The 24,314-nt window shown below is 42.1% G+C and overlaps 1 protein-coding gene across 1 annotated transcript in view; it reads right to left on the minus strand.

The window, feature by feature from the left end:
• Atp8a1 (ATPase phospholipid transporting 8A1) overlaps positions 1–24,314 on the minus strand; it is a 196,666-nt gene that overhangs the window by 168,645 nt on the left and 3,707 nt on the right. The window contains exons 4-5 of the mRNA XM_059274745.1: positions 23,539–23,637; positions 17,322–17,367 (exon numbers count right to left, since the gene is read on the minus strand). Coding sequence (XP_059130728.1) covers positions 17,322–17,367; positions 23,539–23,637 — 145 coding nt within the window. The remainder of the gene's footprint in view (positions 1–17,321; positions 17,368–23,538; positions 23,638–24,314) is intronic.

Below are 24,314 nucleotides of genomic sequence, written 5' to 3' on the forward strand. Positions count from 1 at the left end.
ATTATTAGGTCCTTAATAAGGCAAAAACGTTTCATGTTCAGCTTACTAGAAAAAGTGGAAAAAGCTATTCTGAAATGATGGGAGAAGAGTGAGCATTTTACAGCGCACTTACTGCTTCAGTGCACAGTATGGTCACTCAGCATCTTTAACCCTAACCTACTCTAGGGGTGTGATGTAACACTGAGCACACGGATGCACACCAAATTCTGAAAACAGTACACAGCAATAACGTGAGGTAGGTAACACTACACCAAGGAAGAAAAAAAAATCAAAGTCCATTGATAAATGACACAGACATTAAGCCCTTGAGGGCAAAGCCAAGGTTTGCTTTAATCAGAAATAGCAGAGCACACACACACAATGCGAAATTACAAAGTAAGCAATTTATAGTGAAAAATATACGCCGTTCAGTGTCTTTTGAAGTTAGAAAGGACAGAGTTGGAAACCTTTAGAAAAAGTGATGAAAACAAGCCCAAAGCATTAAATAGCAAACCTAACATCAATTCCACATCATGCTTTGAAACCAGTATTGTAATATACATTATTTTAATCTAGATATATTTCTTATATTTCCCAATTCTCTTGAAGTTGGGCTCATATCTCATTTCGTTCCTTATTTCTAATGTCCTGAACCACTTCGGTCATGTGAGACATTCAGATGCTGACAGAAAAAGAATAAACACCTTGCAAGACATTTGGTGAGGTGATAACTTTATTAAATTGGAAGGCTAAAACTAAAACATGTCCGATATACTAGCCTTGTAACTATATGCAAGTTAAAATTCTTCCTTTTATACTACTTAAACAGATAGGGGTCAGTGATCTGAACCACACACACCCAGAATAAAATCTAGTCTCTAAAACTCTAAGGCTAGCAGAGCACACCCAAACTCATCCCATAAGGAAGGTTGCTCCTTGCCAGTGTTCACACAGTCCCAGGAGTCTAGCGGACAGAGCTCACAGTAAAAGCCTGGGCTTAGGCTGTGTCTGCTGATGTTCCCTAGTGTCTTCCTCAGAATGGTTTCTCACCATGAATCAAGACTAAAGGAGTGGACATGCTGCCTGTTGCTCATAACCTAGCAGCTAAAATATAAACAAGTATCCACAGGAGAGATGGCCAAGTGCTGGCCACATCATTCTAACTAGATTAACTGATACAATGTTTGGACAAAAATACTTGGTTGAAATTTATACCCTGCAGGGCCCATTAAGCACATGGTTTTTTCCAAATCCAATACCCCCCCCTTTTTGGGCATGTGTATGTGTGTGAATGTGTGTACATATATGCATGTTTGGGTGTGAGGGGTATGCATGTGTGTGTGTGTGTGCGCACAGGTGAGTATGTGTGTGTGTGTGTGTGTGTGTGTGTGTGTGTGTGTGTGTGTGTGTCTAGGCATCCTAATTCTGGTCCTTGTCCCTGTACATCAAATGCTTCACCCACTGAGACATCTCCCCAAGCCCCACTTTTGTTCTTTGTTTTAAACCACTGTCTAATTATTTAAAAAAAAAACAATGAAATCTGACATGAAAATAAAGGTGTTGGGCTGTACAGAATGAACATCCTGGGGATCAATGGACCAGCACAGAAACTGGAGTTAACACATGTTATACTTGAAAGTTGATGAGAGAATCGATCTCAATAATCCCACCAAAGAAAACCAAGTGAGGGGGATGGGCGTGGTAATGAGGCTGACGCAATTCATCACAACGTATGCACACAGTCCCCTGTGGGTACTGTTTAGGAGCCCTCCTCTAAGATACCCAAATCTGCAGATGCCAAAAGTCTTGTATAGAAAATGGCATAGCAGTTACATATAATCCATGCACATGTCCCTAAATAATTTAAATACTTAGATTCTTCAGAGTACCCAATGTAATACAGATACTATGCAAACAATTATTATATTGTATTAAGCAGGATATGATGGCAGGAGAAATGTCTGCACTCATTCAATACAAACACAATTCCTTTTCCTTTAATATTTTTTTTTACCTGAGGTTGTTTAAATCTGTAAACACAGAGCCTGCTGATATACAGGACTGGCTGCCTAGCGAAATGTAAGGTGTGATACCACAAATGTATGAAATTTTGTCAAAAAATTAGAGCAATGATTATAATATGTTAAGTATTAAAGAGGAAAGCTTGAGAAGACCATAAAGCATTTTAGCTTATCTGGAAGCTGTCTCTAAAGATCAGGCAACTTCAGGTTGAATACCGTACTGTGAGCACGTGGCCAACTCCTTGTTACGAGGGTCAGCAGTCTATGACTACATTCATGGTTTCTTGCTGTCTCACACCCGGCCTGCTCCCCCGAGTTACAGTATCTGCCTTGATCGTCCCTGTGAGACTTCCCTTCCCAACTGAAGAACAAATTAAGAATGGACAGACTGTAAGTATTCTAGTCAGTGAGCTTTGAAAATTGTGGACACCTAGGTATCCACTACTAACAAGTCAGAGGACTCCAGAGTCCCCTGTGCTCTGCTGACACCATCCCTCAGGGCCCAGAAGCCAGGGTAAGTCATGTGCCATAGGGAGGTCTTGTATTTTACATACACCCATCCCTCTGTATCCACAGGCTCTGATTTGTATATTCAACTAATTGTGGATAGAAAAATATTTAAAAAAACCCAAACCTATGTTTGTATAGAACATGCACAGATATTTTTATTGGTATTTGCTAACCAAGGTAGATATTATAATTTTTTCACAGTATTTATATTGAATAAGGTATTGTGATAATTTTAATATAAAATATTCCCACAGGCTCATGTTTTGAACAGTTGATCTCAGCTGGGAATACTATATTAGAAGACATTGGAAACATTAGGAGACAGAGTCTAAGTGGAGGAAGTGTGTCACTGGGAATATACCTTTGAAGGTTACACTGGGTACCTAGTTCCCCCCCACCACCCACCCCGCTTCCTGTCTGCCACAAGGTTCTTAGTAGTGACCATGGATTGAACCCTCTAGAATCATTAGCTCACATGAGGCTTTTTAAAAAGTGCTATTTATATCATATAATTCATTACAGTGATGGAAAGTCATTAATAAACATATAAGTAACCCAGAAGTGACTGAAGGTATCTGGATGATTGATTATAGGTTATATATAAATATTTAGCCATTTTGTATGAATGACTTGAGCATCTGGGGAGCTTCCTGTCTTAGAAGGATCCTGGAACTCTTCCCTAAGTGGGTAGGGAAGGGCAAATGTACTTTGCCTCTTAGTCTATGTATTTTTATATTCACTTTCTGTTCACATATCTGGGACTATGATTACAAGACTTTTCTTTCCTTCGTTATGCTAACATAGCACTGTGATGGGCTGACAAACTCTATTCCACCAAGCTATTTTCATGTCTTCACGCCACCGCACACTATTGCAATTATTGCTACTTTATGAAATAATCTTTCAGTTAGTTACTCTAGGTCATCTAACCTATCCTTTTGTGATGGTAATTTGGCTGTTTTAAGTCCTTTGTCTTTTACAAAAAAAAATGATAAATGTATAAAGTTCATAAAGCTTTTCCAGTTTTGTGTGTTCATTTTCTTCGCTATAAAGTCACGTTGGCCTTGAACTTAAAAGCCTCCTGATACAGCTTCCTAAATGCTGAAATGGTAAGTGTTGGCCACCAGGGATGGCTGAATGGTCAAATAAGAAAAATGTATATGAATATTTTGCCTGATGTTTGTTTATGTGCCATATGCCTGCTTGGTGCACAGAGGCCAGAGGAAGGGATTGGATCCCCTGGAACTGAAGTCACAGTTGGTTGTGAGCCACCACATGGGTGCTGGGAATTGAACCTGGGTCTTCTGGAAGAGCAGCCAGTGTTCTTAATTACGGAACCATCTCTCCAGCCTGAATCATCAGTACTTAAAACACAACACACACATACACAAACACAACAAAACAACAAAAACCCCTTGTTAAATTTGATTTGGAGCTCCAGCCTTTAATTCATGGTTAAACTGTATCTATCCATTTACTTGTGTCTCCATTAATTTCCTCTTAGTTATATTTTCTAGTTTCCTGTAAATTGGCCTATCATAAGGTTTTCTGATATTTCATTTCTTTCTTTTTATAAATGATAATTTTATTTCATTGAAAATTAGTTACTGGTAATATATACAAATGTACTAAGTTTTGGCACAATTACCTTTTTGTCTTGGAACAGTTACATTTTCTTATTAGCTTACGTATAGTTACTTTTTTAAAATTATGATTAATGATACTTTCTGAGCAACTTAATTTTTTATATGAAGAATGTCATAGCATACTTCTAGATAAACTTGTTACAATCACTGCATCATTGCTCATCTCAGTTTGAAAGATAACAACTTCTCTTATTACGGACAAACATCTTTGAAAATACGGAATTATTTAACTAATAAAAATGTCCTATAGGGCTGGAGAGATGGCTTGCAGAGGACCTGAGTGTGGATCTTGGCATCCATGTCATGCTGCTCACAACTGCTTCTAACTCCAGCTCCAGGGGATCCAGTGCTCTCTCCAAGGGCCACATGCACAAACATAACACATGCACACACACATACATATAAAATAAAAATAAGAAAATAAATCTTCTAAAATGTCTTGTTTTTATAATATTTTAATTTTCTTCATCTCAAAAGGACTTGTGTGTATGAATGCATATGTGTATGTCATGTGCCAGTGTGTGCACTTGTATGTGTGTGGGTGCATGTGCACTTGTATGTGTGTGTGTGTGTGGGTGCATGTGCACTTGTATGTGTGTGTGTGGGTGCATGTGTACTTGTGTGTGGGGGTGCATGTGCACTTGTATGTGTGGCATGCATGTGCACTTGTGTGTGTGTGGGTGCATGTGCACTTGAGTGTGTATGAGTGAGTACATGTGCGCTTGTGTGTATGGGGGTGCATGTGCACTTGTGTGTGTGGGTGCATGTGCACTTGTATGTGTGTGGGTGCATGTGCACTTGAGTGTGTATGAGTACATGTGCACTTGTGTGTGTGTGTGTGGTGCATGTGCACTTGTATGTGTGTGGGGTGCATGTGCACTTCTATGTGTGTGGGTACATGTGCATTTGTGTGTGGGGGGTGCATGTGCACTTGTGTGTGTGTGGGTGCATATGCACTTGTATGTGTGGCGTGCATGTGCACTTGTGTGTGTGGCGTGCATGTGCACTTGTGTGTGTGGGTGCATGTGCACTTGTGTGTGTGTGGGTACATGTGCACTTGTGTGTGGGGGGTGCATGTGCACTTGTGCGTGTGTGGGTGCATGTGCACTTGTGTGTGTGGGTACATGTGCACTTGTGTGTGTGGCGTGAATGTGCACTTGTGTGTGGGGGGGTGCATGTGCACTTACTCATATGTATATGGAGGCAAGAAGTTGATGTCAGGTATTTCCCCCAACTGCTCCCCATCTTATCTTTTAGAGACAAGGTCGATCACTGAACCAGATGCTCGCTGAATGGACAGACTGCCTGGCCAGTGAACTCCAGGGATCTGCCTGTCTCGCCTGCCCTGTGCTAAGGTTATAGCCAGTCATTGCTACAACTGGTATTTTGTTCCTTTAAATAGACATGGGGATCTGAGTTCAGGTCCTCATGCTTGCATGACAGAAATTTTACCAACAGAGCCCATCTCCCTCGTCTCCATAAAAGACCTTTTATGACGTAGCCACTGTTGGCTTCCCATCTTCACTTCTTGCCATTCCCTTCACACCCTCCCTGTGCTCTCCACAGTCAAAGCACCATGCTCTTTCTTGGCTCCTTTGTGCACGATTCTGTGACTGGAGCACTCCTCCATCCCCATCAAGTTAACCTACCTGTCTTCATCCCAGCTTTCATACAACGTCCTCAGGGAACCTCTGTGGATACTTGGTCCTTTATCACTATCCCAAGACTAAATAAGCTCCGTTTCCTTTAGAGGACGATCCCAGTCTTACTTAGATATGTAGTTGGGGAGGGGCTGTTTCCTCCCTAGAAGGTAAGAACCATCCAAGTGGCAACCCCCTCTATTCTGCTCACTCTAGTATGTCCAGGGTTACAACACTGCCACATGAAAGTACCTGCTAAGTACTTGCTGGATGGAATGCTGTGGTCACTGGTATTCCTTTGTCTTTGAGACCAGAAGAAGTCAGAACAGTAGTTGCACAGATGTATTGATGGTAGAACCCCACTCCCTAGTAAATGTCATATTAAAAATAAGATGCACATACCATTTAATATACAGTTGTAGAGGAAACTACTTTAGCTGTTTCTCAAAAAGTTAAACACATAATTACCATTGGACCCTGAAATCCCACTCCAGGGTATGTAGCCCCGAGAGAAAAGTTATTTCACATACAGCTTGTGTGTGAGAGTTGTCTAAAGCATTACTTATATTAACCCCCAAATGGAAATCACCTAGATGTACATCAACTGCTGTCCAGATGAGTACAACGTGGACTATCCATTTAATAGTACGCTACATGTCACAGAAAGGAATGAATAGCTAAGAAGATGATGTGGATGGACCCTGAAGACATGTCACGTGAAAGACAGCAGGTAAACAGGGCCACAGACTGTATGATCACACTTATATAAAGTACTTAGAATAGACAAATCCATGGAGACAGAATGCAGATTAGCGGTTGCCAGGCTCAAAGAACGGGACAGCAGGGGCTGGGCCACTCGCGCAAATGCCTGGGTTTCTTCATGGAGTTCTGAAAATGTGGTGTGGTGGGTGCACAATCTCCCTGGATCATCTGAGGCCCCAGGGTTGCCCACTTTAAGATGGGGACTGTTTTGGCAGGCAAGTGATAACTGAATAAAAATAGCCACACAAACATGCAATGAGCTATTTAGACATTTGCTTAAAATAGATTTCTCAGTTTTGTAAGTTGCTAAAAAGACTCCCGCGGCACGCATTTGAAAGTGTTATATAACAGGAGATGAAGTAACACACTCCGTCCTCTGACGTCAGCTGGGGGGCCACTCCTCCAGTTCTGTCCCCTAAACCAGTGTGCTTGAATGGATGCCACCTGAGCAGATGTTTGCTACTTCACGTGTGAAAATAGCCCCGGCCCACTCTTCTGGTTCCAGTCAGCATAACGAGTGTCCAACAGGCTTCTAGCATGGTCTTCCAGGTCTGCTTCCCGTCTCCTGCCCTGAGCCTGCTCACTTCCTTCCAATCTTGCTTTAATCACCACTTTCAACAATTGATCTTGCTGGGATCTCTGCCTCCACCCAATGGCAGCAATGCTACAGTCTTTCCACACCAATGTTTCCTGTGGGTTTATTACTGAAGAAGAGGTCATTGGAAAATACGGTATAGACGACTGCAAAAATTTACACACCTAAGAAAGCTTAAAATACGGTGCTAGCCAATGACATTTTATCCCCCACTCCCCTCTCTCTTTTTTTTTTTTTTAATTACTACATTAACTTTTATGTGTATGTACACCCGTGTCGTGGCACTTGTGTGGAGATCAGGGGACAACTTATGAGGGTTGGCTCTCTCGTTCCACCATGCCCGCCCTGTGTACTGAACTCAGTACTCAGGTTTGGTGGGAAGCACCTTACCCACTGAACCATTCCCCCCCCCCTTTTATTTTGGAGACAGGGTCTCACTATACAACCTGAGCTGAGCTGAAACTTGCTATGTAGACCAGGCTGACCTTGAACTCAGATCTGCTGGCTTTGCTTCCAGACTTCTGGGATTAAAATACAGGTGCCACCACACCCAGCCTCAGTTGTTGTTGTTTTTAGAGACAGGATTTCATGTAGGGTAGGCTAAACTTGAAGTTGTTATAAGCGGGGGGCTGGCCTTAAACTTTTCATCCTTTTGCCTCTACCTCCGAAGTCCTGGGATTGGTCACGAACCACCATGTCTGGCTAGCAGTGACAGATTTCATCAATTAGAAGTCAACTTGCAGCAAGACGAACAGATTCACCAAGGAAAGGCTGGCAGTTTCTCCTCGCCTCAGCACTACGATCACGTGCCTTCGAACCTGAAGACACACTTGCTTTCATAAAAAAATAAAAATAAAATACGTATTTCTCCACAACTAGATTTTATACTTGATAAGGATATGAAGGTCAAAACACAGAGCCAACTGACTTTTGACCAACACTGTATAGTATGGCTGTGTGAATGACAATAGTTTAGGGCCAATAAAATGGTTCAGTGGGTAAGGGACTGACCACAAAACTCAAGTACCTGAGTTCAATCCACATAGACCATGCTCACACAGGTCTCTAATCGTGGGAGAGGATGTGCTGCTACACAAAAGGGAAGACCAGGAAAGTACCAGGAGCCTCAGAGATGCCCAGGCACAGCTTCCTGGAGTCCTTGTCATTGCAGTAAAACATGGCTTTTGAACTTCCCTGATAGATACAAAAATCTTGGTTCCATGGAAGCCTGGGTAGAAGTTTCCACAGTTTACATTCACTAGTGGATCAAGTCAGACTACAACTGGTTAAATGAGGTGAGTTATCAGTCTATATATAGTCTTCAACTGATACATTTAAAGCAAAAATCTTATCTACTAATTTCACCTCAAAAACATAGAAGTCAGTGCATACCTTTCCCTAGTGAACAATTTCCCAAGCACCATTTCTCAAGCTGCTGTTGGGTACAGGGAATAGGAGGTTCCAATGGTAACTAGCACGTGCCAATTATTAGTCCATCCTGCCATGATCTGGGTCAAGGCTCAGACAGGTGCTCTGGAGACAATACACTATCACAACACAATCGACAACTCCCCTGAAATGAAATCCCGGCTTCCTCTTTGTCTGTGTCACGGTCAGGCAACACTGAACTACATCTGCATGAGTGTATCTATCACGTATGCACTAGTGTATCTAGATGTACGCACTGCTGACTCCCTGTAGTTAGTCTGTTTTTACTGTTTATCCGATACAGCCAGACTTCAGCCTTGGGCATCCAGGGCAGTTCACACTCACCAGCAACGAGTGAAGTTTCACTGCACTGACCATGACCCTGAGAAGGCATAAACCACTTCAACTGTGTCAGTGTGGTAAACACTTGTTGTGTATTCCAGAGTCTGCAGGGGCTTGGATTAATCCATACGTCTATTACCATTAAGTCTCAGTGCTGTTAGGAGCCTAACGGAACAGTATGTTCTGAATTTGCAGCAGGACCCTGCTCTTCAACCCTTGTTCCATAGGTCTCCAGTACATGAGGACATTTCCCCTCACCCTTTCTCCCATTTCTTCTGCCCCTGAAATACAAAGGGCAGACATAAAGGAAACACACAGCCTGCTGCTACCCAGATTTTCAGCTCTGAGAACACTACAGAATATGAAGTTAAAAAACGTCAGCCACAACATGGAAGTATTTAAGGAAATCAAGGCTTGGGCACCAGCCAAGGACACTTGTCAGTCATAGTTCACGGCTGTCTTTCTTTTGGTTCCTATCATGTAACCCTTAGAACAATTAAAACAAGCACCATCACACGAAGCGTGCTGGCCCGGGAGCCAGGAACCTCGTTATCTTTCATCTGCAGCCTCCTCTACCTCCTTCCAAGCAGGAAATACTGCGGCGTCCTTTGCCAAGGCTCTATTTAGTTTTGTTGGTCCAAAGGTAACAGCACTCCCACACTCCCACTCTGCCTCCCTTGGAGATTATGAAGGAGTGTGAGCCCGAGGGAGGAAGGAATCCTCAATGGCCGCTAGGTGCTTTGACAGCTCATTCTGAGACGTGAGACTCCTCCACCTCTCCCCTGTGCCATCCAAATACACCTGCTACAGTTTCCACACAACCTAATTAGTGTGACAGCATGCACGGGAGGGCTCAGACGTTAAACAAACAGCCCAAAGGAGCCTGCTTTCACCTAGCGGTGTACTGGCTGGCAGCTCTGTTGCAGTGGGGTTTCTTCTGTGAAAGGCAAACATTCTGTTAAGAGTACCTGGGCTCTTGCTCATCCAAGGCCTGGAGGAGTCAGACAAAAAGCATTGCAGCCTGCCTCATTTACGTCCTCACAGCTTCCAAGAGAGAGGATGCCACCCACCTCCTCAATTAAAGAGATGTGTCACTAGGGATGTCTCTGGAAGTCACTGGCCACCCTTCCCTGGGCAGTCAGTCACCTCCTAAGGTAGGTAGAAAAAAGCAGATCTTTCTAAACTGTATCACAGAGAATGGAGTAGAACACACACACACACACACACACACACACACACACACACACACACACGGGAAAGCTAAGTGTGTTTTATTTCCTCTCTGGAAGTGAGCCTTTAAGAGAAGTTTTAGGGTATGGTGAAGGTCGAATGTGCAGCCAAGACTCTAGACCTGTGTAAATAAAAGAATCCAATACACTCATACCAAAGCACCATCCACTCACCTAACACACTCTAAGGAGAGTTCGAAGGCAAAAGCATCACTGTGGCCCAGAATGATATTACATGTATTTTATGTAAACTTGCCTATAAAGGCCAAATGAAACTACTACCTATATGGTCAAACCATTTTCTTTACTGACAGGAAGGACAAGGGCACTTCCTCAGCTGATGCCTTTTGAATAGATGGTTCACACTGGCATCAAGGTGGCTAGAAGCATTTCTGTAAACTGGGTTATAAAACCTTAAAGTGGACCCAGAAGTGTGTCCCCTCGCCAGTATCCCCAGCAGCTCTGAAAATGTCTTGAAAGAGACATTCTGGGATCCCATGCCAGGTGTCCAGGAACTCTAGGTGACTCTAGGAATCAACGTTTAAGGAGCCCTCTGAGGGATTCAGAGGCACGATCCAACCTGAGACACCTCCAGAGGAAATGTTCAAAGAAGTGATGGGCCAAGAGCACAGGCCAGCAATCTCCTATTCCCGATACTCCATTCACGTTTTCCTTCACTGCACTGAGAAATTTCTTCCAGGAAAACTCTCCTTACCAGGCCTCACCAGTCAATCACAGCTCAATTCCTTGGCTTTTGTTGTCAAAGACCCTCAACTATTGTCCTGTTGGAAACTGAAATAGATTTAGTTCAGAGCTGTGAAGCCCAGCTCCTTCTGAGATGCTGGGTGGGGTGGCTGTCTCAGGCTTGGCTGTCGTTAAAATCAACACTAGAAGTTGCCAGGGTTTCCTCTCCCACCTCCAGCCCAAGGTGAATCACGTCCTCCTAACTGTCACCCTTGCTCCCATCCCTAATCAATAAAAAACCAAGACCATCTGTACCTTGCCTTGCCCTCGACAGCTGTCAGTGTCTTTTAAAATCATACTGACAATCTATTCGTGCTCTTCAACAATTTCTGTCCATCTTCTTACCAGGGTTTTCAAAAGCCTCTTAAGCACGACCCCAACTTGACCTTGTCCATGCTCTCGTTGCTCCCCTGACATGCATCTCTGCCATTGTCAAAACGGACCATTTGCTCTTTCCAGGCCGCTGTCTCACATCCGCCCACATTCCACAGAGCTGCCCATGGTAGCCCTCCAGCCTGAGCTGGCGTCCTGAGCTCTCTCTGCTCAGTACTCTAACGAACACTCCTCCACTGTGAACCTCCCAAACGCCATTTATGAATCCCACTTCTCTCATTTGGCCCTCAAAACTCTCTCTCTCTGGCTCGTATATCCATCTTCATTTTCTCTTTCCTTTCCTGTGGGGCAGGGATGAAGAATGTTTTTGTATTTTTGCGTAGGTCTTAGTTAGCACAGGGAAGGTGCTCAATACGGACCGACTAGAGGGAAATAACAAATATCCTTTATTTGAACCACACCTGTTTTCCCCAGGAAATCTGGACATGTAATTCCTTTGCGTTTGTCTAACACAGGTGGCCAGATGTGCCTACCAGTGTAATGCTGTGTTTTTTTTTTAACTAAGGAAAGAAAGAGAGAAAGAAAGAAAGAAAGAAAGGAAAAGAAAAGAAAGAAAGAAAAGAAAAAAAGACAAGTTGGGTGAGGTCTGCACATACAGGAAGGAAAGCCAAGAGCAAGGAAAAACAGCAACTCTGAAATCAGACCCCTCACGATTGAGCTGTGCTCCTAAATTTCCTCAGTGGGTTTTGTTTCTCTGTGTACATTTTTGATTTATGGGAGACATGAAACACAATCCGGGCTGCATTTCTCCACAAATAAATACCACCTCCCTATCCAGAGTTATAGTGGAGGACTTCCAATGGGCTCCGTTTACACATTCCTACGACACTCAAAATGAGCTGAAGATATTACCAATCTTTGAGATGTCTGAAGTTATTCAGGCTATCCACAGACATCACTTTCAGCCACAGGACACAGTACCATCTAAGAACTGTATTCAGGGAAGCTGATGTCTACATGACAAGGTGCATGTTCAGGCTCATGGGATGGTTCGTATGTGGGGAGCCCGCAGTGAGACAGAAGATACTGCTCTGCTTTTCAGCAGGCCAGTGAATTGGTGCTATTTTAAGTCCAGCTCTGAAGTGAACTGAAGCAGATGGACTCTGCCCTGTTAGTGGGTCACTTCAGATTGAATTACCCAAACAACACCTCAATGCCTTTTCTACAGAGTACTTTAAAAGTCAAGCGGTTTCCAGCGGGAGGTAAGCAACCACCAACTGCGTGCACCCCAGGGCCTTGCTAGAGCTCTTGACAACACCACCTCACTTCCATGCCAGAAAGACCATGCATGCAGCACTGAGGAGGAAATTCTAGGTGGAGGTCAGTTAGTCTGTGATGTTTACAGTGTGCCTAGATTAGACGTGCTGGAGAAATGACTCATCAGTTTAGAGTACTTGTTGCTCTTGCATAGGACCTGGTTTGGTGGTCTATAATCATTCTAACTTCAGTTCCAGGGAATCAAATGCCCTCTTCTGACCTCCACAGACACCAGGCACACACATGGTGCCCATACATACAAATGGGCAAAACATTCATACACATACAATAAAATAAATAAATGGTTAAAAAGCCAGTGGCCGAGGTTACAAGGATTCCATGTTGCCTTTTCTACAAAGTTAAACTGCAGAGAAAGTTCATCAAACTGAGGCATATTTTCTACAACATACCTACTATCACAGTAAGAGAAGGTATTATGAAAACTAACTCTAGTAACGTTGGCTTCCATCCAACTACAGAACCAAGCCAGGTGGTCCAGCAGGTGGCTCTGTTTCCCACACTTCACTTGCTGGACATATGCACAGCATCCTTTAGGGAGTATGTCCAAACCCGGGGTTTTAAAACAGCACTTCTATTCATTAGGAACTTACAAATTACCCCAACTGCCCTAGTCTGTATCCAAGCTCCATCTTTCCCCAGTCCTCCATGCCATGATTTTACATAAGACACTCATTTTACTTGAAATTCTTTCAGCATTCCATAGAAGATGGAAGAACAGTTTTTACAATTTAAAGAGAGAATGAGCAGAACCACCGCAATAAATTCACGTGGGGATTGGATTCAATGTACATATTACAGTAACAATGTCAAGTATATAGACCACAGAGGTAAGCTTGGCGAAAACAACCCAGTTCAGGGAAGACAGGGAGAGACTGCCCCGTGTGTGTGTGTGTGTGTGTGTGTGTGTGTGTGTGTGTGTGTGTGTGCAGGGAAAACTGAGGTTGAAAGAAGAAATCAGAGGAAGTAGAGGTGAATTTAGATGCAAGGAAAACCGAGGCAGTCAAGTATGACCATGTGCTGGGCTTTGAATAAAGTGATAAATGGATACTGTGTTTGTGGGAAGTAAAGCTAGGGCAATGCTGATGATGAAATGCCTCACAGTGAAGGTAATGAAGTTTGAGAGCTCCCATCATGTTAATATTTGATCCGTGCCTGTAAAGCAGTCCAGAACATAGTGACACACACACACACACACACACACACACACACACACACATATATGTATGTATGTATGTATGTATGTATATATATATATATATAATCTACTGCTTTTCATCTTGTTCTCACCCCAGATCACAAATTCTCAAGAAACTTCCTTGCACTCCCAGTCTCCCTTTGTTATCTATAGTCAAGTATTCTTCTAGAGAACCGACACACACAGACACACACACACACACACACACATACACACACACACACTTGCACATATGCATGCATGCGCGCACACACAAACCCAGAGGCAAGTGAGTGCAGCACCTGCTCAGACAGGACCCTAGGCTGGAAGCTACTGGAAATCTAGAGGCAAGCAAGAGATGGCCCTGTCCTCTGCAATGCCCCCCCCCCCATCTCTCTATACAAACCATTGCCACAGCAGCACACAGATATAAAGAAACGCAGCCACCACTGTTGGGCGAGAATGGACCACAAGGCTCACCCGGACTCATGTGTACCTGGACCTGTTAGCATCAATACATGCCCTGCCCCTTCTCTGCAACTAGGTTCTTGGAAAATAATATATAACTTACATTAGCCAGATCACTAAGCCATCTGCTTAACCAACATACGGATCTCTGAGGCAAAAAGTGGCATTTCTCCAAAAAATATTGAGGACAAGCTTAAATGTAAAGCCTGGTTGTAAAGTTCTGAGTTGGAGCCAAGTTCCATAATTTAGTTGGTAAAAATGAGGTGACAGACAGGCACCAATCCATAGCCAAGTGGCTAAAAACGCTGGAAATAAATGATGATGTTTTTGTTTCTGAAGTCTCTAGGGATGACTAGAATGAAAGAGTTGGGGAGGCTTTCTAGTGTGTCTTAACACAAAATCCGAGAGAACATTCCTTTGAGTACGAATACCCAAGAGTGAGTCCTGGCATTGGAGTAAAAGGCATCCTCTCATGCATTCTGTCGTCTTGGCAAACATTTAGAAAATCTAAGCTTAATACTTTAAATCTCTGTCAAAATTAATCACCTGTCATAAATATCCTCCTCCCCGTCCCACACACCGACCGCTGCCTCGGTTCAGGAAAGCAAATCGAATTTCACTCAGCTCTCATGACAGCGGATGGCTCTCCTACTAAGTAATCTGAGTTATCTGACAGCAGACAGCATCCTGCTCAAACAGTTTTGTTATCTCCCATCATCTGCCAAACCAGGAGTACCAGTGCTCCAAACCAGGCAGAGGTTAGCCAATCATCCAGGAAACAACTTCAAGCATCAACTTGATTTCTTGGATATAGGATTTCCAAGTACTCTGCTGACTAACCTGGTTTCTGTAGCCAACTCCTTATATTTCATTTTCTAAGTGATTCTCATTTATACTCAGTGGGGAAGATGGAGAGAGAATCCTGCAACCCCATGCAGAGGATGGAAAAAACCCAGGAAGAATCCACAAAGAATGTTCTTCCCAAAGGGAACATTTTGTGAAGTGGGGATGTAAGAAATCAGCATCCCTCAGGCAGAAGGTATGCTGACCGAAAGTCATACCATTATCACAGCTGTCCTTCAAAGCTTGTAAAAGACTACAGTTTTGATGCAAAGGGGTGAAAAGTACTTGCATAGTTGTGCTCCAAAAGCTTCCACTAACTATTCTACACAACGTGATCACAAAGGCAAGACCTGCACATTGTCAGAAATACCAGCACCCCAAACATCTAGATATCCCCCTTTCATCCTTGTGATTGCCCTTTGCAGCGAAACTCCTGGAGCATCTCCGTGTCCCTTTCCTGTGGTCCTTTCTGCTCTCCATCCTGACCTCACATGTTCCCTCAGCTTCTTTTTTGACTCATAAATCTTAGCCATACCTACTGAGAACACACAAGGAAAGTTGGAGTCTCCTTCGCCTGGCATTTGAGGCCTCATAAAATTTGAGGAGCCCATCCTGTAGATCACGGGTCTGTTTTCCTCGGCTATGGCTCTCCTTTGGACACCCGACATCCTAATAATAGCTCAGTCCAGCAACCCAGCAGCTGTCTTTCCTCTTTCTCAGGCTGTCTTCTCTTCCCCTTTCCCACTCAACCCACCGGCAAAACATCATCCCTGCATCTCTCTGTTCATCCACAGTCCTCCCCAAATCCAAGACCTAGCTCAAGGTGTTCCAGGATTTTCTTTCTTTTTGGGTTTCTGTGGCATCAGACATGGAAAACACTATTTGCCACAACAATCTAATGAGTCACTGAGACTGTACAACCCAATCCTTCATCTTCTACCCAAATCTCTAAGATTGTACGAGGCCATGCTCTTTTTTTCACATGTACTTATCTTAACAAATAGGCTGTAAGCTCTTCAAAGCTAAAATTCTCATTTCATCATCCTTATATTTCAGTAGATACTCTAAATATTTTAGGCTAATAAATACACCCTCCTCAAATATATAAAATATCTAGCAGATGAGGCCTTTGGTAGGAAGTGATGAGGAGGGAGTGAATTCCCATAGGGCAGTGGTTCTCAACCTTCCTAATGCTGTGACCCTTTAATATAGTTCCTCATGGTGTGGTGACCCCAACCATAAAATTATTTCATTGCTACTTCATGACCGTAATTTTGTTACTGTTACGAATAGTAATGTTATCTGATACGCAAGACACCTGATAAACACCCCCCCCCCCCCGCCAGGGGTTACGACCCACAGGTTGAGAACTCCTGCCATAAGGCCTCCCCATAGGAGCAGAAGTAAATATTGTTTAATGACTAGCTGACGCTGGAATATACCCATTCCCTTCACCAGAGAACTGCAGAGAGAAAGGAGTCTCTCTGTGGAAGCAAGCTCAGAAATGGCATAAGATGTCTGCTTTCAAGTTCTAGGTACTTTTTAAAAGCATGAGAGACAGGGTCTTCTTTGCCTGTATTGAAGGTCATTATGGCTTAGTCTATAACAAAAAAAGGCCTCGTGAAAACACTATGTACATTCAGAAGCTGGGCTTTTATTTTGATGGCTAATTTCATCTGCCCGTGTGGAATAACTCAGAGTGGTTTTCAAACTAGTAACAAAATTCAGATAATTTTCTATTATTTCTTTCTACAGCCAACACTGTTTACAAATAAAGCGAAGGCATTTTATAGTTTTTTTGTTTGTTTGTTTGTTTTTTGTTTTTTCAAGACAGGGTTTCTCTGTGTAGCTTTGCGCCTTTCCTGGATCTCGCTCTGTAGCCCAGGCTGGCCTCGAACTCACAAAGATCCACCTGGCTCTGCCTCCCGAGCGCTGGGATTAAAGGCGTGCGCCACCACAGCCCCACGACCATTTTATAGTTTTTAACACAGTGACAATACTGTAGACCTTTTAAACGATATATTCAGAAGCATATAGCTAGGAAGCACCTAAATACATTAAAATGTGACTTTTTAAAAAAATTATCATTTCTGTGGTTTTAAGTGCTGGGCTAATAACTGCTAATGAAGTAAAAAGGAATCTGACCTGGGACAGAAAGTATTTCAATACAATACAGTATTCTCAACTGAATCATATGTACGTAATGAGTTTGAGGCTATGACAGTGAGTACAGACAGTAAACACAAGAAAAAAGACATAGAGGTCTTACCTTGTGTCTGTTTCTTGTTCACCGCATTATCAGCTTTGTGTCGTTTCTAAAGTTCAGAACAAAACAAAACAAAACAAAAACCTCAGTTAAAAAAATGAACGAGTTTGGTAGCGTAAAATGGTACTCATGATCAACGAAGGTCATTTCACTTATGTTTTCCAGGTTTTTCTCTTTCTATGCTCATAGATTGGGGGTGGGTGGGTGTTAGACCACTCACAGCTTCATCATACAGTGCTATTCCCTGGCAGCACAAGCTTGGGGTCCCCAGAAAGTTCTTAAATAGCAAATAGGTAGAACAACATTTTAATGTTACCAGGAAAAAAAAATGAAGCCAAAGTCTGATTTAGTCTATTGCTTAAATAACTCACGGAGAAGATTGCCCAGGAGAATTATCTATAATAACTACCATTTAATAATGGGATTGAAGTATTTTCAGCTTTTTGTGAAACTCATTATCTGATTAAGCTGAATACATCCTCCATAATTTGAAGATGCGCTGATGTCTGTCGACAACTAGAAACAAGCACATCCATCCCTTTTAATCCAGGTTCTTGTCTTCACTGCTCCACAGGACCCCCATAAGCCACCAGATGCCACCGAGTAATAGATTCTATTCTTCTTCCTCCCCGAAGCACCCGCAAAATTAAATGGTGAGCAGGTGATTTTTAAGTTGAGGCAGGTGAGGCTGGAGAGTTACATAAACCAAGATTTTAGAAGAGTAAGGAAAGCTGAGAAGCTCGTGGCCAGCGGCCACTCTAGGAGTCACAACTGGGGGTCTCCTGCGGCTTCTGTCTAAACTTACAGTATGGAGGAACACACACCCAGACTCAGGCAACAAGGCAGCGAAGTGTTGAGTGTAACGAATCCTTTGCTCAAAGATCCTATCTTAGAAAGCCAAGGCTTGCACTTCCAATGTGAGAACTAAGAAAAAATGCCACAAGTGCCTAAGTTTTCCATTTGAGAAAAACAGGGTATTGAAGAAGCTTAGTGAAAAAAGTTTTCCAAGAGAAACGTGTGGAGTCAGCACTCCTCGGAGCCACCGCTGTATCGGAGACGGTGGAGTGAGTTGACAGTGTAGACTCAAGTCATCAAAGTATGAACTGAACTGTGCGACCTACAAACAGCACTGAAGTCCCACTGCGAGGAACACGATTCTTACGTATCTACACCGCAAGTCTTTCTCAGGGCAAACTACCCGCAATACATGTGTAATGGTGAAGCAATCTCATGGGAATATGATTGCTTCCAAAAGAAAGTATAATTTGCTAGAAGAGTATTTGAAATAAAAAAAATTTAAATCGTTTTGTATCTATATTAACAATAGAGAAATACAATTGTAAAGTTCCAAATATTTTTCTGTTGCTGTTTCTTTCTTAATAAAGATTACAAGAACATTTGAAAGTGATCCAAAATAAGTTTGGTCCAAGAATTTCTAAGTCCAAGGTAAATTTAGATAATAAAAGAAGGTATACATATGCTTCCCCCATACACATCTATGAGAGACAATGAATGGTTAGACTCCTAACGGATGGAGATATAAGCTAATTAATGAAGCATTTCATATCGAACAAGAAATGAAACTTTATGAAGCTAAAGTGGCCTTGGACATTAGTTTCCACCTACAAAAAATTCTTAAATCTGAGCCTCTTTGTCTTCAACCTTTCCCCACCTAATAAATTAGGTCAGTGTCCAGTTTCTAACTTTCCAAATACAAAGAATTTACATTTATGATGAAGATATCTTTATTCCTTCTAAACCTAAAAGTTCACAAAAAAATATAGTCACTCTCTAATTTCAAATGCTACTGTCTTATTATCAAAATTCATTCAATATCACTGAGATGTGATGAGATGTTTATTGTTTTCCATTTTGGATAGAAAATTTATCAATAAATGGTATCATATGAACAATGTTACAAATTTTAGGACACTTAAGTGTACAATGCTGATTTTTTTTTTGTAAATTTAATCCCCCTGACAAGGCTGAAATGTCAAGTTAAATTCCATTTAGAGGAAAGGAAGCTGTCTTTGCGAGGTCCGGTAACGTGTCTTGAGAAAGTGACAGCCCCAGACTCCTTGATCAGGAAACCCTGTTCTCCCAGGCATTGTTTTCAGCGTGCACTTGGTCCCTTCTTCAGAGACGAGGATGATCAAGGTTTTGCTCCTGCCCTTCTCACTCCTACATCCTTTACTTGGCTCAACCCTTTCACACCAAGCCTCTGGTGGGCCTGTCTACAGTCCATCCCTCACATCCTTTCTCCCTCCCCCTGCTCTCTGTCTTTGTCTACCTCTCTCTGCTTCAAAGGGGCTGGAACTGTGTAATCTGTTACTTCAGCCCAGACACGAAACCACGAGCTCATGTATACTTGTCTTTACAAATCAGAAACTTAAAGCCACCTTGAACTTTCTTTTCCCTGTCACTTTATCTAGCACCCTCTTTCTTTGCTAATTAATTATTTACTAAACACCCACCTAGCTCTTCTACTGGATTTTCAGCTCCACCCAGACTTCTTTTACTCAGTAGCATGTGCCAGATATTTGGTATCTGCATCCCATAGACTTTGAGTAAGTATTCATTTTGCAATGGATGAAACCTACTAATGTTTAATACTTTTCTGCTAAAAAAAAAAAAAGAGTGTTTTTATGGTTCTGAATACCAACTTAACAGACAACTCTAAGAAGACATAATTAGTCCTCACAAACATCTAGTTCCATACTTCATGGATATGAAGACAGCATCTCTTTATCACCCCGTTAGTTCTTACACCTGCAAACAGTGTTGTTGTCAATGTAAACATTGATGGCCCAAGCACTTGAGAAGTGCCATGGCTATTTCCTCCACCCTTCTCTGCTACAACCCTACACCATTCTGCCCAGCAGAGATTCAATTCAGTTTGCATCCCCAAGTGACCACATGGAACAAGGGTACTGTCTCCCTGTCTCTGGGGACCACCTGTCTCAGTAAGTAGATAACAGGCATATAGATTAGGCCACTGACATACTGAATAAGATTAACAATGTGACAAGGTTTAAACACATCCTAATTTATACCCTAAGCAACGATAGGCACCTGAGCAGGGCCCTTGTGTTTCTGTTGTCCTTATAGTCTCTGTGAAAATATGGTACGTCATGATAGTTCTTTGTCCAGCTACCCAAACCATTACTCCTTCTGTTCTCTCCTCAGGACTGTTATTTCAAACTTTCTGTAATTGCATCGTTGAACATACACTACACGTTAAACAATTCCTTCCTATAGCCAGTGTCTATGAATAACAGTTCGCTAGTGAAATCACTACTGCCTCACCATACAAAGGTTATATTTTCCGAGAGCTGTTTGATTAGTTTCTTCCCAATGATATCTTGTTATTGCATGATGCTCTATTAAAGATACTTCTTGAATACAATTTCATTTACTGTATATCTTGAAAGACAGTGTCTAGACACCACAGGTGGAGAAATTACAGCTTTGCTATAAAACCAAAGAGAAGATAGAGGAGGCAGCTATGATGAGGGCTAACATATAAGGCTCCATCCAAATCGCCATGATTGAACTCTGGCTCCCGGGGGTTGACCTCAGGCAAGTGACTTTGCCCTTCCGACTATTCTTTCTCATTTGGAAACTGGGAAGATCACTGAGAGGACACCACAGTGGGCTTCTCCTGGCCCCAGTCTCTCATAGGCCTGAGTTTCAGTTAAATTTCTGTTTCTGATGAGGTGGGGGGGGGGGATATTGCATACCAGGCATGATTTGGCACTTACAGCCCCAGACAATCAGAAACATATTAGTGTGGCTGTTGCTTGTTTGGCCAATCATGTTTAGGATGACCTAATCCCCTCCTGGTTGTCTATAGAAGAAGCTTCTCTGGGGGGCCATCACAATTTTGTTATGTGGCTGACCCCTGCATGCAAGAATTCTTCTCTTGAGAAATAAACACTCTTGCCTTTGCATACATGAGTGGAGTGATCTGTGGACCCTAACAATAGGCAATACCTTAGAGATGTGCTATACGTTCAAATAAACATAAGCAACAGGGAACAAGTACACAGAATCCAGAAGCACAGTAAATATTACTGATATTTCTGCTTGTGACTCTCTATATTGAGAGCACAACCTGGGATGGCATTTTGATTTCACCACTTTCTTGGACAAGGTCTATGACCTCTTAAAGTCTCAGCTTCCTTGACTTTTAAAAAAAAATTTGTATTTTAAAAAACTCTTTAGAAGCCGGGCGGTGGTGGCGCACGCCTTTAATCCCAGCACTCAGGAGGCAGAGCCAGGTGGATCTCTGTGAGTTCGAGGCCAGCCTGGACTACCAAGTGAGTCCCAGGAAAGGCTCAAAGCTACACAGAGAAACCCTGTCTCGAAAAACCAAAAAAAAAAAAAAACTCTTTAGTAGAGCATCTGTATGCGTTTTTTTTTTAAAGTCATTTATATTTTAAATTATGTGCATGACGACTGCATATCTGTGTGAGTGTGTGTGAATGAATACAGGTGCCCACAAAGGCTAGAAGAGGATATCAGATCCCCTGAAACTTAAGTTACATGTAATTGTGAGCCTTCTGAAGCAAACTCAGGTCCTCTACTGGAGCAGTACACAACCTCAAACACTGAGCCATCTCTCCAGACTCAGTTTTTATGTTTTAAATGGAGAACCCTTGAAGTTACTGAGTAAAAAACAAATAAACAAGCAAACCCCAAACCAATAGCACAATGCCTAAAGAATCACATGTGCTCCAGAAAAAAAAAAAAAAATCAAGTTTAACAAAGAAAGAAAAGAGTGCATGAGGCAAAGAAAGAGGCAAAAATTATCCTGAGGACTGGTCTCCAGGGGCTGCCAAATAATTTAAAGAACGTAAGTGCATGAGGACAAGCTAAGGAAGGAGAATTCCTTCAATTTCCCTGCTTGTGGGTCCAAGCAGGATAGCACCCACCAAGAGGACCACAGTGCCTTAGACACATACACACAGTTATGTAGCCTTGGAGTCTACTGTTAGATACTTAGAGCCTTGAGATCATCGGTGCAACATCCAATCACTCCAATTCTAGCAGGCCACGTGAATCTATGTTTTTTCTCTTTTTAATAAGATTAATGAAGTAAGGTTGTAGAAGTAACATTACTATTTGTGAAATGTGGCGCTGTGCATTTATTAAGGCTTCCTCAGCCTCCCTGGCCCAAATCTGATTCTTCTAAAGCCCAACAGGAGGTTATTTTAGACATGCAAAGAAGTACTGTAAGACAACTGAAATCATCAAAAACCCACAGTATAAAACCCAATATTGGCTTCTTCAGATAAGACAGTTAAAATAGAATCCGGAAAGGGTCTAAAGTTATTCGGGGGAATTTATTTTATGAGGGGAAACTGACTTCCTCTTTCCTACCAGGGAAGGCTAAAAATAGCAAACTTACTGCTACTGTCTTTCAATAAGACAAGATAATGAAGAGGAAACTCAGAATATTAAAATAGAATGAGAAGAAATCAAGGCATCTAATAAGGTGAAAACCATACTATTTAACTTTAAAAATAAAAAATACAAATTAAAAACTTCTTTTATATTTAATTTGGAGATGGTTTCAATTAATCAGAAACAATGTTCAAGTCCAATTTTCTTCTTCATGCCAATTACTATATTTCTTTTATTAATAAATTATAAACCTAAGAGAATGCTGTACCAAGAATTCCTCAATATTAATCTGTTAGAAATTGACTTCAGGAAAAGAAATGCAGTTCTATTCATCTTTAAGTTGAATGGGCATTTTAAAGGGCCTATGCTGGGGATGCTGTGAATGCGTTGCTCTGATTGATAAATAAAATGCTGATTGGCCAGTAGCCAGGCAGGAAGTATAGTGTAGGCGGGATAAGGAGAGAGGAGAATGCTGGGAGGTGGAAGGCTGAGGCAAGGAGACGCTGCCAGCTGCCACGAGGAGAAGCATGATGTAAGATACCTGTAAGCCACGAGCCATGTGGCAACTTATAGACTAATAGAAATGGGTTAATTTAAGATATAAGAACAGATAGCAAGAAGCCTGCCACGGCCATACAGTTTATAAGTAATATTAGTCTCTGTGTGTTTAATTGGGCCTGAGCGGGCTATAGGAGCCGGGTGGACACAGGAAAACTCCAGATACAGACCTATACTGTAAATTATATAGCTTTAAGAAAATAAAATTAATATACGTTTAAGCAATTGACATATGAAAAATTAAATAAATACTTACAATATCTTCTATTATCTCTTTGATAGCTGCCACAGCTAAAATAAATAAGAGAGGAACCAGTGTTGTGTATCGACCTGTCGGTGACACGTCGGGTATTTGCTGAATAAGAGAAAAGGCAGGATAACACCAGTGAGACCCAGAAGGGTTATAACAAACCTAAAAGAACAAAGTCACAGGGCCTTCTCAAACATTTCTCACGGGCTTTACTAGTTCCGGGTGAAGTGTCTGCAGAACAAGTTCATTTGATTGATTATCAACACACAGTACAGAGAGCTAACACAGTGCAAGATCGAAAAAAGACAAAGCAGCATTATAATAACACACATCACCATCAAGGGGAGAACATAGAAATGCAACCAACAGCTGTAGAAATGTCTACACATTTAATACGGATAAATCAGATTACAAAATAATGTTCATTTCACTATCCCTTTTCGTTATCTAAATCAGAAAATGGTGCTTGCGGTCACAAAGAAGACCGGAAGACCCCATTTTTAAGAGCAGTGGCCTCTGGTGCTGGAATAATTGGTTTACTTTTTCTTTATGCTTTGCTGCATTTTCAGCTCTTTTGCTAACAGTGAACATTGGCTTTTTTTAAATGCATTTTTTTTTCTTAAAACATTTGTGAAAACTAACTAAATGGTCTCCCCCTCGCCCCACCCCTGGAGACAAGGTTTCTCTGTGTAACAGTCCTAGCTGTCCTGAAACTCACTTTGTAGACCAGGCTGGCCTTGAACTCACAGAGATCTGCCTGCCTCTGCCGTCCAAGTGCTGGG

This window comes from Peromyscus eremicus, chromosome 10 (assembly GCF_949786415.1).
Source record: "Peromyscus eremicus chromosome 10, PerEre_H2_v1, whole genome shotgun sequence".
NCBI classification, from domain to species: Eukaryota; Metazoa; Chordata; class Mammalia; order Rodentia; family Cricetidae; genus Peromyscus; species Peromyscus eremicus.